General features: G+C 38.2%; 5 protein-coding genes and 1 pseudogene across 5 annotated transcripts; 3 read left to right on the top strand and 3 right to left on the bottom strand.

The window, feature by feature from the left end:
- Window positions 1–229: 229 nt before the first annotated feature.
- On the top strand, window positions 230–1,036 carry LOC113329863. Its single transcript, XM_026576686.1, has 2 exons — window positions 230–332; window positions 432–1,036. Exons 1-2 carry the CDS (start codon window positions 230–232, stop codon window positions 1,034–1,036), a joined length of 708 nt encoding a protein of 235 aa, XP_026432471.1.
- A 1,230-nt stretch (window positions 1,037–2,266) lies between these two features.
- Window positions 2,267–5,102, top strand: LOC113329517 (gamma-secretase subunit APH1-like). The gene is made up of 6 exons (XM_026576382.1): window positions 2,267–2,439; window positions 2,776–2,931; window positions 3,502–3,587; window positions 4,120–4,245; window positions 4,429–4,556; window positions 4,786–5,102. The coding sequence occupies exons 1-6, from the start codon at window positions 2,327–2,329 to the stop codon at window positions 4,924–4,926; spliced, it is 750 nt and encodes a 249-aa protein (XP_026432167.1). The 5' UTR covers window positions 2,267–2,326; the 3' UTR covers window positions 4,927–5,102.
- A 1,853-nt stretch (window positions 5,103–6,955) lies between these two features.
- Window positions 6,956–8,607, top strand: LOC113329862 (probable LRR receptor-like serine/threonine-protein kinase At4g36180). The gene is made up of 2 exons (XM_026576685.1): window positions 6,956–7,259; window positions 7,424–8,607. The coding sequence occupies exons 1-2, from the start codon at window positions 6,956–6,958 to the stop codon at window positions 8,605–8,607; spliced, it is 1,488 nt and encodes a 495-aa protein (XP_026432470.1).
- A 572-nt stretch (window positions 8,608–9,179) lies between these two features.
- Window positions 9,180–14,563, bottom strand: LOC113329498 (annotated as a pseudogene).
- LOC113329860 (pentatricopeptide repeat-containing protein At1g20230-like) lies at window positions 12,106–13,314 on the bottom strand. Its single transcript, XM_026576684.1, has one exon. The coding sequence runs from the start codon at window positions 13,312–13,314 to the stop codon at window positions 12,106–12,108; it is 1,209 nt and encodes a 402-aa protein (XP_026432469.1).
- Window positions 13,321–14,069, bottom strand: LOC113329859 (pentatricopeptide repeat-containing protein At1g20230-like). Its single transcript, XM_026576683.1, has 2 exons — window positions 13,712–14,069; window positions 13,321–13,601 (listed from the first exon to the last, which is right to left on the bottom strand). The coding sequence occupies exons 1-2, from the start codon at window positions 14,067–14,069 to the stop codon at window positions 13,321–13,323; spliced, it is 639 nt and encodes a 212-aa protein (XP_026432468.1).
- Window positions 14,564–14,594: the final 31 nt, after the last annotated feature.

The following is a 14,594-nucleotide window of genomic DNA, read 5'->3' as shown; positions in this document are numbered from 1 at the left end:
AAATTATATGCTCTCTTATGTCTCTTCCTGTGATATACGCCAAAGGAATTAATTGGAGGTCTTCTTCATCCATTACTTGTTCCAGACCAAGCATGACAGCATATCACTATGGATTTTTATTGAAGGGATCCAAATGAGTGAAAGAAAAACTATCATTCTAGTAGTGATGGATAGACTGACTAAGTATAGCCACTTTATCGGTTTACAACATCCTTATACAGTAGCAACTATGGCCAAAGTTTTCTTAAATCAAGTGTTTAAGCTGCATGCGTTACTGGCTTTTGACAAGGTGTTCACAAGTAATTTCTGGAAGGACCTCTTCAAGGAATTAGGTATAAGCTTAAACCTAAGTACAACCTACCACCCCAAAACTAATTGACAGACACAGAGGGTGAATGCTTGTTTGGAGAATTATCTGAAATGTATTACAGATCATCTACCAAAGAAGTGGTTCCAGTGGATATCCTTAGCAAAATGGTGGTATAAAAACAATTTGAAGATGAAACCCTTCAAGGTCCTATATGGATACAATCCACCACACCTAGTATTTTCAGCTATAGTAGTCACTTTAGTTGCTGCAGTAGAGGATTACCTAAAGGAAAGGGATGTTATGCTTGATATCCTTAAGGAGACATTACATAAGGCTCAGGAAAGAATGAAATTCTTTAATGACAAGAGAAGGATGGATAGAGTTTTTGAAGTTGGCGACAGAGTTTATTTAAAGCTACAACATTACAAACAAGCATCTGTAGCATTGCGCAAGAACTTCAAACTATCTGTTAAATACTATAGTCCATTAACTGTCCTACAAAAGATTGGATCACTATCTTACAATCTTGATTTACTAGCAAGTGCCAGAATTCACCTAGTATTCCATGTCTCCCAGTTGAAGAAACATATTAGTCAAGCTCATCTCCCTTCATTATCTCTACCCATAGTGGATTATGCAGGACAAATTATAATGCAACCTGGACGCATCTTGGAGTCTAGAACAGTTATTAGAAATGGAAGTGGGGTATTGCAGTTGCTCATTTAGTGGACTAACTCATCTCCAGAGAAGGAGTTAGTCAGTAAGATGAAGCATGATTTCAACTGTCCAACCTAAAAAGAATACTAATCGTGCTTTGTCCAAGCTAAATATCGTTCTTTTCGTAGGACGAGTCTAAGAGTTATGCAAGTTCAAGCCAAAACATTAAATACTTGAATTGCGGACTAAGTTTTATAATTTTGCTTGATTTTATTCCAGCACATTGCGCCTAATGGTTTGGCATGGTTGCGTCTAACGATATAATGTGAAAAATAGAGCCGTTGGATCACCCACGGATGTGTTAATCTGACAGATCATACTTTTTTTGTCCTATGATGATAGAGTGCAATATAATTTCTCTGAGCCAAATTTTTGGGCACAGAGAGCTTGATCCAATTTTGCATCCGAACAATTGCTTAATCCACCACTTGAATTTGGACTTTTAGCTTTTCAAGCTTGAGTGTTGAAATTGGAAAAACATAAAACTTAACCACATAATATAGATTGGCCTATTACACTTGAAACCTAAGAAACTTGTTGTGCGATATCATTTTTGTGCAGTAAAGACGCACGTCAATTTTTTTTCTGGAACTGACTCGTTTGGATCTGACTCGTTTGGATCTGACTGAGATCGTCTAGCTCATATGGATCAGACTGAATGTATTTATTTTTTAAGTTAGATCCGACTCAACTTACTCAAAAATATATGAATCTTTAGTTTGGTTTCATAAGGCATAGGTGTTTTTTTTCCAGACTCAATCATGACCCAATCAAAAATTAGATCTGGATACTGTAACGAGTCAGATCTGACAAAAACTAAGAACAAACGATCTACCTCTGATATGTGCCGAGTCAGGGACAGACTTAGAGTCAGATCACGAATGAAATGCAAACAAACATGTTGATAATGCCCCTTTACGACACATACATGCACCTAGGGCTGTACATGGTTCAGTTCGGTTTTTGACGAAAATAAGACATAAACAGAACTACTCAGTTTTTCAAAACTGACAACCATAACTATACCCGACTAATATGGTTTCAGTTCGGTTCGGTTTAAAATGTGCGGTTTCGGTTCACAGTTTAAGTTCGATTTTGTGCAGCCCGCACCTATTATTGCAAGTTATCAGATCCGACACCAACTGGGGTTGAATTAAAGAAAACAATCCGGCTGAAATATCCTTTGCCTAGAAGAGAAAAATTCGATCCTTTTTAGCGTCAAACAGGAAGAAGAAACAACTAACAAGCAAAGCAAGAAGACCATCTGAGAGAGAGAGAGAGAGAGAGAGTAAAGCAAGCATGACAGTGGCAGCAGGGCTAGGCTACGCGTTGTTAGCCCTAGGACCTTCTCTTTCACTCTTCGTTTTTGTCATCGCTAGAAAACCATTCTTAGTTCTCACTGTCTTATCTAGGTATATCTCCTTTTCTTTCTCTCTTTTCATTCTTTTATTGGTTGCATTTCTCTTAAATTTTGGGTAATTTCTTTTCTAATTTGATCATTTAGTTGACATTTGATGATAAATAACCAGTTTCAAAATCTGGGTTCTTCTCAGAAATGTGGATAATGGATAAAATGAGGAGTTCTAATTGATGTGAAGTAAAACCTAGAAACCCCCAAATTGATTGAATTTATGATTTCGTTAGTGAAATTGAAACACCCCTTTTCACGATTTTGATTGTATTACAGTTTGCACTACATATTATTGTTTATTGAAGCTAATGGGTTTTGATGGAATTGATTGTTGCAGTACATTGTTATGGCTTGTAAGTTTGATTATACTTTCTGCAACATGGAGGGCTTTTCTTCCTCTGAAAACAACAGCGTGGTGGCCGTTTGCGATTCTCTTAGTCACGTCTGTTGGGTTTCAAGAAATTCTGAGGGTTTTCTTCTGGATGGCTTACAAGTATGTCGAAATTTATGCAATTCTGTATCATCTAGTGTTTCAATAAAAGTTGTTTTTATTGGTTACCTTAAAATGCTAGTCTTGGCATACTTGAATTTTCCAAATAAGGATACATGTAAATTTGACTTAGGGAGGTGTTCTACCTAGATTGTAGAGTTAGCTGTTTGATGCTTCCCAACCAATAGCTTGACATGTATAGTTTCCAATAAACATTAAACAGCATGGTGGCCATCTGCGATCCTCTCAGTCACGTCTGCCGGTTTTCAAGAAATTCTGAGGGTTTTCTTCTGAGTATGTTGAAATTTATCCAATTTCGTATTAGTGAATGTTTACTAGAAAAAGTCGTTTTTATCAGTAAATCTCAGGATGTCTTTTCAAATTCCTTCTAGGCAGACCTCAGTTTTTCAATTAAGGAGACATGTAGGAAGGCATTCTACGTAGAAATTATTGTAGAGTTAGCCGGTCAATGCTTACCAACCAATAGCTTGAAATAAAAAGTTTTTATGTTCTTCTCTTGTTACTTGCAGTAGGAAATACTAAGAATACTGCTGTTAACTTTATTCTGTGCAGGAAGTTGGAAGATATCCTGGATACTTTTGCTGACCGAGTTTCTAAACCACGCCTTTATCTGACTGATAAGATGCAAATTGCCCTTGGTAAGATCTGTAGATAGTTTTCTTTTGATCTCCTATTTCCCCATAAGAAACTTTATCGCTATCGCTAATCTGAGATCTTACTACCTATTTCAGCATTAGGACCAAACATTTGTTAGCTTTTTTGGAGTTTGACTTGGCGAGTATGTAAAGATACGAAGCAGACTATCCACATGACGTTGCACTTTGTTCTTAAATGATTAGCCCTATTCAAATCATATTGTAGTTTTATTTACAATTTGCCGTCTAGTTTAATCCAAATTTGAGGATGTGTTCAAAATGCAGTTTTGGGCACATCTGTTTGATAACGCAAATTCTTTGGTCATTTCACTTGTTCAGCTTGTGCCGTCATAACTAGCTCTGCAATGTTGGGCATTCCTAAGTACTGATGTCCTGTACCCCGGCATTGCTTTCTCTAAGAGTTACCCAGTAGCTCTGCAATGTTGGGTGTTGCTGCAATGCTTTCATACTCTTGAACCTCAGTTTTCTTCTTGTTATCTGTGTGCTTACTCCATTGTATTTGCTGATATTGCAGCTGGTGGTTTGGGTCATGGTGTGGCCCATGCTGTCTTTTTCTGTCTAAGCCTTTTGACACCTGCGTTTGGTAAGGCAACATTTTACGTTGAGAGGTGCTCATCGATGCCATTTTTTCTCGTCTCTGGTGAGTCACTTCCTTACCAGTTTTTTTTTTTCCTGGTTTTCGTACATAATTGTCGATTCCTTAAACTTCATCGATAAAGAGAATAGTCACGGATCAAAAGGTAAATTTGTCAAAATGGACTTTTGAAAATACAAGGAGTCCACGTGAATTTTGTATCTTACTGTTCTCCATTTCACTTTGCAGCTATCATTTGTCTAGCATTCGTTACCATCCACACGTTCTCCATGGTTATAGCTTTCAATGGGTACGCAGAAGGGAACAAATCAGACCAAATATTCGTCCCAGCAGTTCATCTAATTGCAGCATCAATGGTTAGTATGAGAATGAGTGCATAATACCTTGATACGACCAGTTGGTCAAGATATAAGCCTGAATTGGCAATGCTGTGAAAATGACCGGAAGACCAACTGTCTGTACGATTCTGTAGTGCCTCTTTCTTAGTAGTTATTAGGTGGCTCAATCATGAATATAGATGGAGATAAAAATTGCATATTTTCATCGTTTTGCTTGACTGATTTCTTGCTTGTTTTCCAATTTCAGACGCTGATTAATTTTGCATCTGGAGGTTGCATGGTTGGAATCCCTTTAATCTATTTCATGGCAATCTTGACCCTAGTACACTGTGGACGGATGGTATGGAGAAGACTCACTGAAACTCGAAGCAGGTCCGTTGTTTCATGACAACTTGGTAATGTTTCTTCAATTGTACTACTACTTCCCATTGTGCAGTTATTCCATTTCTCAGATGACAAAGTTGTGTCACATGATAAATTTCGGTTCAGTTTTATATGTAACAGCTTACGTAACTGATACAAAGATTTTACCTTACTTCGACGCAAAGATTTTACCTTGACTTTGCGATTTCTAACACAAGAGGACAGGAGTGGTGTAGGGGAATCTCCCCCTGAGAACAGCAGATTCATAGTTCATCTAGAATCACTGATGTTATTATTTACACTCAACCACGACCATTAAGACTCGACCTTTAGTATAAAAAGAAAATACAAAGGTTTGCTTGGTAAAAAGAGTCTTAGCGGATTTAAATTAGTCTTGTAATATTCCAAGAAAGTTAGTCTTTAGCGTGTGGAGACAGACACTTGTACTCAATGGAATGTCACTCAGGAGCCTAGTTAGCAATTCGGGATTCGGCAAACGTACGGAACGGCAAACGTACGAGTATTATACGGTTTTGTAAAATCCAGATTCGGTCCAAAATTCGGTCAACGGGACGTGATTCGTCAGTAATTCGGAACGGCATACGTACGTGTATAATTCGATTTATAAATGTGAGTTCGGCTCTGAAAATTCGGTATCTATATATAACAAATAATTTGTATTTATAAGGTCATAGACCAATTTTTATGCATATGTGTGAGTTATTTAAAGAAAAAATAAACTTAATATGATGATATTAATAATATATACAACATTAGTTATCCAAGAGGACGTCGTATGGTGGTTTAGATGCTTGGTTAGTGAGTTTGAGATCTCTCTCACCTTCACCTTCAAATCTCTTCAGTCGTTTTTGTTTCATAAAAATTACAACACTTTTAATATTCGGTCGTGTATGCTCGGGAGGTAGTAAAGCCCAAAAAGTGGAGTCTTTAAAAAGTAAAAGCTAAAGAATTTATGCGAATTAAGCGGACGTATCATTCGGGATACGTAAAATTCGTGAACGGTTCGCGAATAATCCGGGAATGCCACATAATACGCGACTTGGGTTCGGAGTTGCAAACGTACGCGAATAAGACGGTAAAATTCGTGATACGGAAAAATTCGCGCGAATCATTCGCGAACTTACTAACTAGGATCAGGAGTTTGGTAATTGAGCAATGGATTTGAGTGACAGCCAGAACATTTATTTTTCCTAGTTTTTGCATCTCCGGTATAACCTCTTGAGTACTTCCTCTTTCTTGTTCCCTTCAAGTGAAAAATAAAAAATAAAAAAAATCATTAAAACGGTGAAAATGGGACAGGTTGCCATCAAAACCGCATCAGTGCTGGTTTTCTCGTCTACTATACTTTTGTTTCGGGTTCTTCAATTCATACGAAACAAATACAAGTAAATGAAGAAGCAGAAGCCCTTCTGAAATGGAAATCAACTCTTATTAACGGAACATCATTTCTCCTTCCATCTTGGAAGAGAAATACTACTATAAGTCCATGCAAATGGTATGGCATCACTTGCAACAAACATGGGAGTGTCACAGAATTAAACGTATCGAGTTTGGGTTTGCAAGGTATGCTCCATGATCTCAGCTTCTCAACTTTCTCCAACTTTGCTAGTCTTGACTTGAGCCAAAACAGACTCTTTGGATTAATTCCCTCCAAAATTGGTAATCTTTCAAAACTCACTTACCTTGATCTTTCTTATAATCAAATCAGTGGACTATTACATTTTCTCTCCGTTTTATGGTTGTACGAAAACAAACTTATCGGTTCGATCCCTACTTCTATCTGCAATCTAACAAATTTGATTAGCTTATCAGTTGGTGCAAATCACCTTTCGGGCATCATTCCTCTAGAAATCGGAAATCTAAGATCTCTTACCTACTTAGAATTGACTTCATGTAATCTTACTGGTTTAATTCCAGTTTCTTTAAGCAATCTGAGTAACCTAGAGTACCTAGAGCTTTCTCACAATCAAATTTCCGGTCCAATCCCTCGAGATATAGGTAGACTAAGGTCCCTTGCTGCCTTACATTTGTCCATGAACAATCTTACCAGTTCAATCCCTCAAGATGTAGGAGTGCTGACGTCTCTAAATGTCATTGCTTTGAATACGAATAATTTAACTGGTCATATTCCTGTTTCTTTATGCAACCTGACCAACTTAGACCGACTATTTCTTCAAGGAAATCAACTCACTGGTCCTATTCCTCAAGATATAGGAAACCTGAGGTCTCTAAGTTTGTTAGGATTGTCTCTGAACAATCTCAGCGGTTCAATCCCTGCTTCCCTCACAAACTTGACTAGTCTGGAACTCTTTAATGTTGGTGTGAATCAGCTCTCAGGTATCATTCCTTGAGATATTGGAAATCTAAAATCTCTTGCCAACTTATTTTTGGCAACCAATAATTTTATTGGTTCCATTCCAGTTTCCTTGAGCAATCTGAGCACCTAAATACACTAGCACTTTATCAAAATTGACTATCTGGTCGGATCCCTAGAGATATAGGAACCCTGAAATCTCTTACTTCGATATATTTGTCTAAGAACAAACTAACTGCTTTAATCCCCACTTCCGTGGGTAATTTAACAATTTTAACTGATTTACTTGTCGATGACAATCAATTATCTGGATCATTACCAACAGAACTCAGCAATCTAACCCAGATGATAATACTTTCTTTGGATGGTAACTCTCTTTCCGGAAGTATACCAACTAGTATAGGATCTTGCAACAAGCTTACATATATAAACCTTGGCAACAACAATCTCTCGGGAAACATTCCGAATGAGCTTGAAAGAGTGGGATTGCTGGAATATCTTCAACTAAGTGACAACAACCTCAGTGGTACTCTTTCCAGTTCAATAGCTAAACTTCAACACTTGAAAGTTCTAAATTTAGCGAATATCAATTTTGGAGGCTCTATACCCGCTGAGCTTGGTTCACTTCCCAACCTTCAAATCCTTTCGTTAAGGTCCAACAATTTCACTGGGTCTATCCCTGAAGAGATCCTTTATTTGTATCAACTCCGTATTCTGGATTTATCTCAAAATAATCTCACAGGTCAAATTTCAAGAAAAGTAGGAAACCTGAAGAACCTTACAAGTAGACCTAGTGGCACATTTATGATAAACTATGGCAACGGCGCGGATGTGCAATTGAAGTTGGTGGTTAAAGGGATCAACTTCGAGGTTCAGATATCCTCAAGTTATACCTCGGCAATTGATCTATCGTGCAACAATCTTGATGGAAATATACCAGAAGAGTTTGGTTTATTAAAAGGACTTTATATGCTTAATTTGTCTCACAATCATTTCTCGGATAGTATCCCTGCGAATGTTGGAGACATGTCTAGTTTAGAAGCTTTGGATTTAAGTTGGAATAGATTGAATGGAAATATTCCACATTCCTTGACATCAATCGACTCTCTTGGGTTTCTAAATTTATCTTACAATAACTTGAGCGGCAAGATTCCGGTTGGAATTCACTTTGAGACTTTGAGTTGGGATGGATCAGCTTTTCTTGACAACAATTTATTGTGCGGACCACCGACAAATAAAGTTTGCCAAGGTGAACACAGAATTTTAACCCTGGATATGACATTCAGACAGATGATCAAGAAGAAGCGAATGAGAGATTCATATTTTATGGTATCACTGCTTTGGGCTTTGGAGTTGGATTCTGGGGTTTGATCATTGTTTTACTTCTTAAAAAAGAGAAATGGTGGTCTGGGTATTGGAGATTTATTGATTCAGTTGCAGTTGGAATAATAAATTGTATTCACAAATATTATTGATAGTAGTAAAATGTCATTGTATGTGGTGAAAATTGATAGTGGTAAATTCTTTGTTAATGTAAATTTGATGAACGTATTGAACTCTGGCATGCAGAGCAGCTTAGGAAAACCGAGTAGTTGTGGACTTAGCACTCGATCTTTCTGAAGTTCAGAACGCTGGCTGGAGATTTGGATCATTGCTAACCACAACGGAAAAGAGTAAAGATGCAACTTTGGGGACAATTTGTGTTATTATTCTGGCTAAGACTTGCAATGTGAAGGCTCAGCTCATGCAGTATGTGCAAGATAATAAAAGCTTAAGAGAAAAAAAAATGAAAAAAACTGAATCAATAGCTATCTAGCGTAAGCAAACCGGAGGACCAATTGCTATGTTGCCAACAGTAAGGCGAGTTGAGTTGTAATCTTCCATCCAAGTTACGAAGAACCAAGTTAACAAATTGAGAACACGAGAAAACGTCTACATGTTCTTTTTATAGACTGATTGATAATTAACTTATAAAGCTAATTAGATTACACAAAAGTAATTCATATCATGGCTTAATCAAACATATTAGGATGGGGTCTGACATCCATGAATGCATCAACCATTGCATCAGTCACTGAAGCTCGGGCTTTACAATGCTTTTCGACCAGCTCCGTCAAAACTTCAATAACACGCGTTTTAATCCCACGCGGTCCACCGCTCAACATCCTTCCAGACCCATATTCCTTTTCTATATATTCTAGCTCAGCATCGTCATCCAGGAAAAACTGTACATACTTGAATGGTATATCTGTTTTCAAATTTGCTCCATTTTGCCGATGTTCCGTTTCCGATTCACCCCCACCAGTGTGAGCATGCCTGTTTATCTTGCGTTTAATGTCATTGGCGGAGTCGGTAACATATATAGCAGAATTCGGATCACTAGCAGACATTTTCCCTGTGTCCCCCTGAAGAGCAGGGAAGAAAGAAGACTCGATCAGCGCAGGCTTCTGATATCCAATTTTAGGAGCAACATCTCGTGTCATTCTGAAATACGGATCCTGGTCAATCGCACAAGGAATCAAGCAGCGTAAATTATCTTTGCCAGTGAACAAATGAGGCAACGAACTCGGGAAGGATGGAACTGCCTGCGCAGCTGGAAAACTGATCTTGGCAGCAGGATCTTCAAGAGTGATACCAAATATACCACGAAGCTGATTGCCAGTGATGTTACTTGAAAATTTAATCATACTTTCATAGAAGGGTCCGCCAACATGGCCAAAATCTGAGAAAATGAAGGTTCTGGTAATATCAAAGCCACATGCAATGATGTCCTTGGCATTTTCACGAGCAAGTCTCTTAGCCTCTTCCACTGGGAGCTTCTTCCAAATGCTCTTCTCATCATCTGTTAGTTGTATCACAAGGGGAACTTTGAAAGCATCCTGTAAGTATCTACAAGAGCAATACAAAAACAAAGGTCACAAAAATATATCACATGAAAAAATTTGGTTTGCGACATGAAATATATAAGCATCAGCCAATTGAGTAAAATTTTTGCTAGATGTTTTAAGGTGGATTGTTGTTCTGTCAAGGCACTTGTGCTTCCTACTGTAAAACTAAATAACAGCATAAAGGGGATAAAAAAAACTTACTTTGTAAACATAAAGGGGATAAGATGTCCCAAATGCAAGGCTTCAGATGATGGTCCTCTTCCTGTATAAAGATAAAATTTCTCCCCATTCTCATATGCATCAAGAACCACATTCAGGTCTCTATGAGCAAAGAATTTGCCGCGACGCAGAAAGACATGAGCAGGGCGGTTAGTAATCGTTCGAATCTTTCAATGAGAGATTCATCTATTCTTTGACAACCAAATTTATCAATGAGTTTGTCATAGTCAACTCCCCTATCGCATGCTACTTCAAAAGGAGTTGCTACTTGTTTTTTGTCTTCTTCCTTGTTTCTCTGCTGGATCAAGAAGAAATAGTAAAATTAAGATTTGCAGAAAATATCTAAGAAAAACCCTAACAGCATCAAAAAAATTAATATGATAGAAGAAAAACTTACACTGGTAGACGTTTCAGCATGGACATCTTGATTTTGTACACCCAGCACTGTGTTTTTAATATCTTGTAAACGTCTGGTGAGATGATCAATATTTGTGCAAAACTCATTTGGATTCGATCGTTTAGAACTATGCGTGATAGAGGTTAAAAATTCATGAACACCAGTTATTGTAAGATTAACAATTTCATGCGTCAATTTCTTTTGCTGCCATTGTGATAGGAAGAACTAAGCTGCTGTGATGCTAAAACCCTAGAAGAAACCTTGTATTTTATATAATAGAAGTCCTAACCAAATAAGGAAACCAGATTAAAAGAGCACCTAAAATTACATCCAGCCAGCTAGTATTTTAATAGAGTCTGACTGCTGACTCGGCACGAGTCAGGGGTTGACTCAGACCCCAAACGTCGAGTCAGCTGCAAACAAACAAGGCCTACTGGCCTGCAACATTAATGCAGGGTTTACCATCTAATTTTGTTTTCTGTGCACGGTCTGGATAAAGGTATGGGAGTAAAAGTAAAGAATAGGAAGAGAGACCCATTGTATTCCGACAAGAAGAAAAGAACAAGAGGAGAAATCTTTAACTAATTATTTCATCATGAGGAGTAACGGAGACAGGAAAATGCAGAATAGAAGGAAAATCAATTCTTTGAGATCATAACCTAGAGATCACAACAGAGTTCAAGCAGGTTAGTAGTAAAGAAGAAATATTTAACGTTGATATATTGAACGAGATAATAACCTTGAGATACTGGCAAGGACAAATAATTCTTGTTTCATAGATGCCCAGTCTTCACGAATATCAAAAGTGTAGTCGATTTCTATGCAACAGTACTTGAAGAACATCAACATACCTTACATGAACTGAGTAAAAGTGGCTCTGGCCAGGAGAATTATATACCTTTCTTCTTGCAGAATATTATCCCCTAGCAAATGTACCTGACGGTGTAGTTTCTTCAGGCATTTCATGTTTATAAGGGTCTTCCTGTGGACTGAAAGTCCCAAGCATCTCTTTTGTGCTGTCCACTGAAAACAAAAAAGATACTTGAGTGAATAAAATGAGTCGATCTTAGCTTACATGGACAGAAAACTGATATGCACAAGTGTAAATGCGGACTAATGTCACCCAGATGTCTTATAGCAAATCCATAATATGTAATACACTATTTGACGTGGAAATGAATGCTGCAGGAAGGATATCCTCCCCACAGCAGCGTAGTTGTTAACTCAAGAGACATTAGCAAATAGTAATAGGAAAAAACGTGTACCTTTTTGAGCTGGTACACTTCTGCTAGTTTCAGAAGCAGCTCCTCTCAAAAAATATTGAGGATCAGCACAAAATCCAGCCCTCAATACGTTTCCCAAGTCTCACCAGAGATCCCCACATGAGCAAACCCCATTTTTGAAATGATGAAATCGGTTGGTATCTCTAACAAATATCTCTCTTCTTTCAAAGTTGGATAAAAACTTTATGATAACATGGCAATCGCCACAGATGCGAAGGTTCTTAATAACTCGGAGAGTGGTACCCGGAGGAGTATTAAGAAGTCCTAACCCTACTGCTAACTTCTCACTGTGGCCACACAGGAAATTTTCCTTGTCCTGTTCTTCCACATCTTTCAAAACCAAAGAAGTGTCTGGAAGGTATCCTGACTTGACCATCTCCATTTTTAATTTATCTAGTCGCTCAAGTATTTGGACCGATTGCGGATGTGTTCTATCCCCTGCTAAGAGCGTGTGAACCTTGTCCTTCAATTCAATCCAACTATAGCCCGGATTCTTCCTTAAACCCAATCTTTTCATTGCGTCTCTGACTCGATTTACTTCTTTCCAAAGACCCTTTGTCGCATAAATATTGGATAGAAGAACATAGTTTCCAGGATTATCAGGCTCCAACTTGAAGAGTTTATTCGCTGCAATTTCTCCCAATCTCACATTACCATGAACTTTACAAAAGCTGAGCAAAGCTCCCCAAATACAAGCATCGGGTTCAAATGGTATTGTCTTCACCACACTATATGCCTCTTCTATTCTTCCTGACCGACCCAGGAGTGTTATCATGCATGCATAATGCTCTATTCTAGCATCAATGCCATAATCAATCGACATACTCTTAAAGTAATTCCACCCTTCTTCTGCGAACCCACTTTGGCTACAAGCTGATAAAATACATGTAAAGCTGATAAAGTTGGGCGTTTGGCCGTCCTTCTTCATCAATTCAAATATCTCAATTGCTTCCTTACCCTTCCCATGCATTGCATATCCACCCATCATTGCGTTCCAAGATACAAGATTTCTAGTTGTCATTCTATCAAAACAAATTCGGGCATCTCCGAGTTTTCCACACTTTGCGTACATATCAATCAAAGCAGTTCCCACATAAACATCATAGAAAATATCCCTTCTAAGAGAAAAGCAATGTGCTGCCTTACCACGCATCAAGACCGCGATATTTGCACAAGCTGGTAATATACACGGAATTGTTACAGAGTTAGGTTTCACCCCTGCAACCTGCATCTCTCCAAACAGTTCTAAAGCCTCAACATCTTTCCCATTTTGTGTACAACTAGCAATCATAGATGTTCAAGACACGACATTTAATTTTATCCCTTGGTTGTTGAACTGTCTAAACATCTTTAGTGCATCATCAACACGGCCATTTCGAGAGAGTCCAGAAACCAGCGCATTACAGGAGACCACATCCATATGAGCCATCTCTTTAAACACTTGCAGCAATTTTGTTGCACAACCACACTTCCCATACATGTCAATTAGTGCACTAACGACCCAATTGTCCGGCCCAAGACCTTGCTTGATCACATAAGAGTGAACTTGAATTCCCACCTTCAGATCTTCGAGCTGACCTATCATAGGCAGGACGCTAGAGATACTAGTGCCGTCAGGCTTAAATCCTTCTGAATGCATCCTATATAACAATGCCACCGACTCCGAAGCCAATCCATTATAATTAAACCCGCAATCAAACCATTCCGAGTTATCAGATTAGGCTCAACCCCCGAATCCCTCATCTCATTAAACAACTTTTTTGCCTCATCGACGTATCCTTGCCGAGCATAACCCGCAATTAAAACACTTGAACTAACCACATTTCTGTGACTCATTCTGTCAAACAGAATATGAGCATACTTAATTTCACCACATTTTACATACACATCAATCAAAGAAGATTGAACAAATGAATCCGATTCAAACCCACAAACTTTAACCAAGCTATGAATCTGTCTACCAATTTTCAGTGCCAACAGCCCAGCACAAGCTTTTAGTGCACTTGGAGTAACAACATTATCAGGTAAGATACCATGATTAAGCATTTGGCGAAAAAGTAAAAGGGCTTCATTAAAATGCCGAGAGATTGAACAAGATGAAATCAGAGTTGAAAAAGGATAAAATGTCAGGATCAGTGATTGAATTTAAAAGATGGGTTGCATCAGAAATGCGATGATTTTTCGAGTAAAGCGAAAGAAGATTAGTAATGAGATGGGTATAGTTAGAATGTCCTGTTTTGAGAATTTGTCCATGGGTTTGTTGAATTCTAAAGAGAGAAATTGGGTTTGATTTTAATTGAATAAGAATGGTTCTGTATGAATCGTTTATCAGAGTTTGAGCTTGTTTTGTTGCCATCATTATTCACTTGAGCTGCTATGTGCCTTCATATGGTGAGCGGAAAATAAAATCTAGACAAGGCAACAACTCTTGTGTTGGCCGAATGCCGCCGCCTCCCTTGCTGAATTCTGCAATTCTTGCTTTGTAGTCCCCCTGTGCCCCTCTCGGAACGTTTACTTTTTCATTGCTTCCTAGGGTGGAGTTAAGTAAGGGCAATTGGCCCTCAATCGTCC

Source organism: Papaver somniferum, unplaced genomic scaffold, assembly GCF_003573695.1.
Source record: "Papaver somniferum cultivar HN1 unplaced genomic scaffold, ASM357369v1 unplaced-scaffold_117, whole genome shotgun sequence".
Classification (NCBI taxonomy): domain Eukaryota; kingdom Viridiplantae; phylum Streptophyta; class Magnoliopsida; order Ranunculales; family Papaveraceae; genus Papaver; species Papaver somniferum.
The sequence above is the reverse complement of the archived record's forward strand: the minus strand, read 5'-3'. Positions and strand labels throughout refer to the sequence as shown.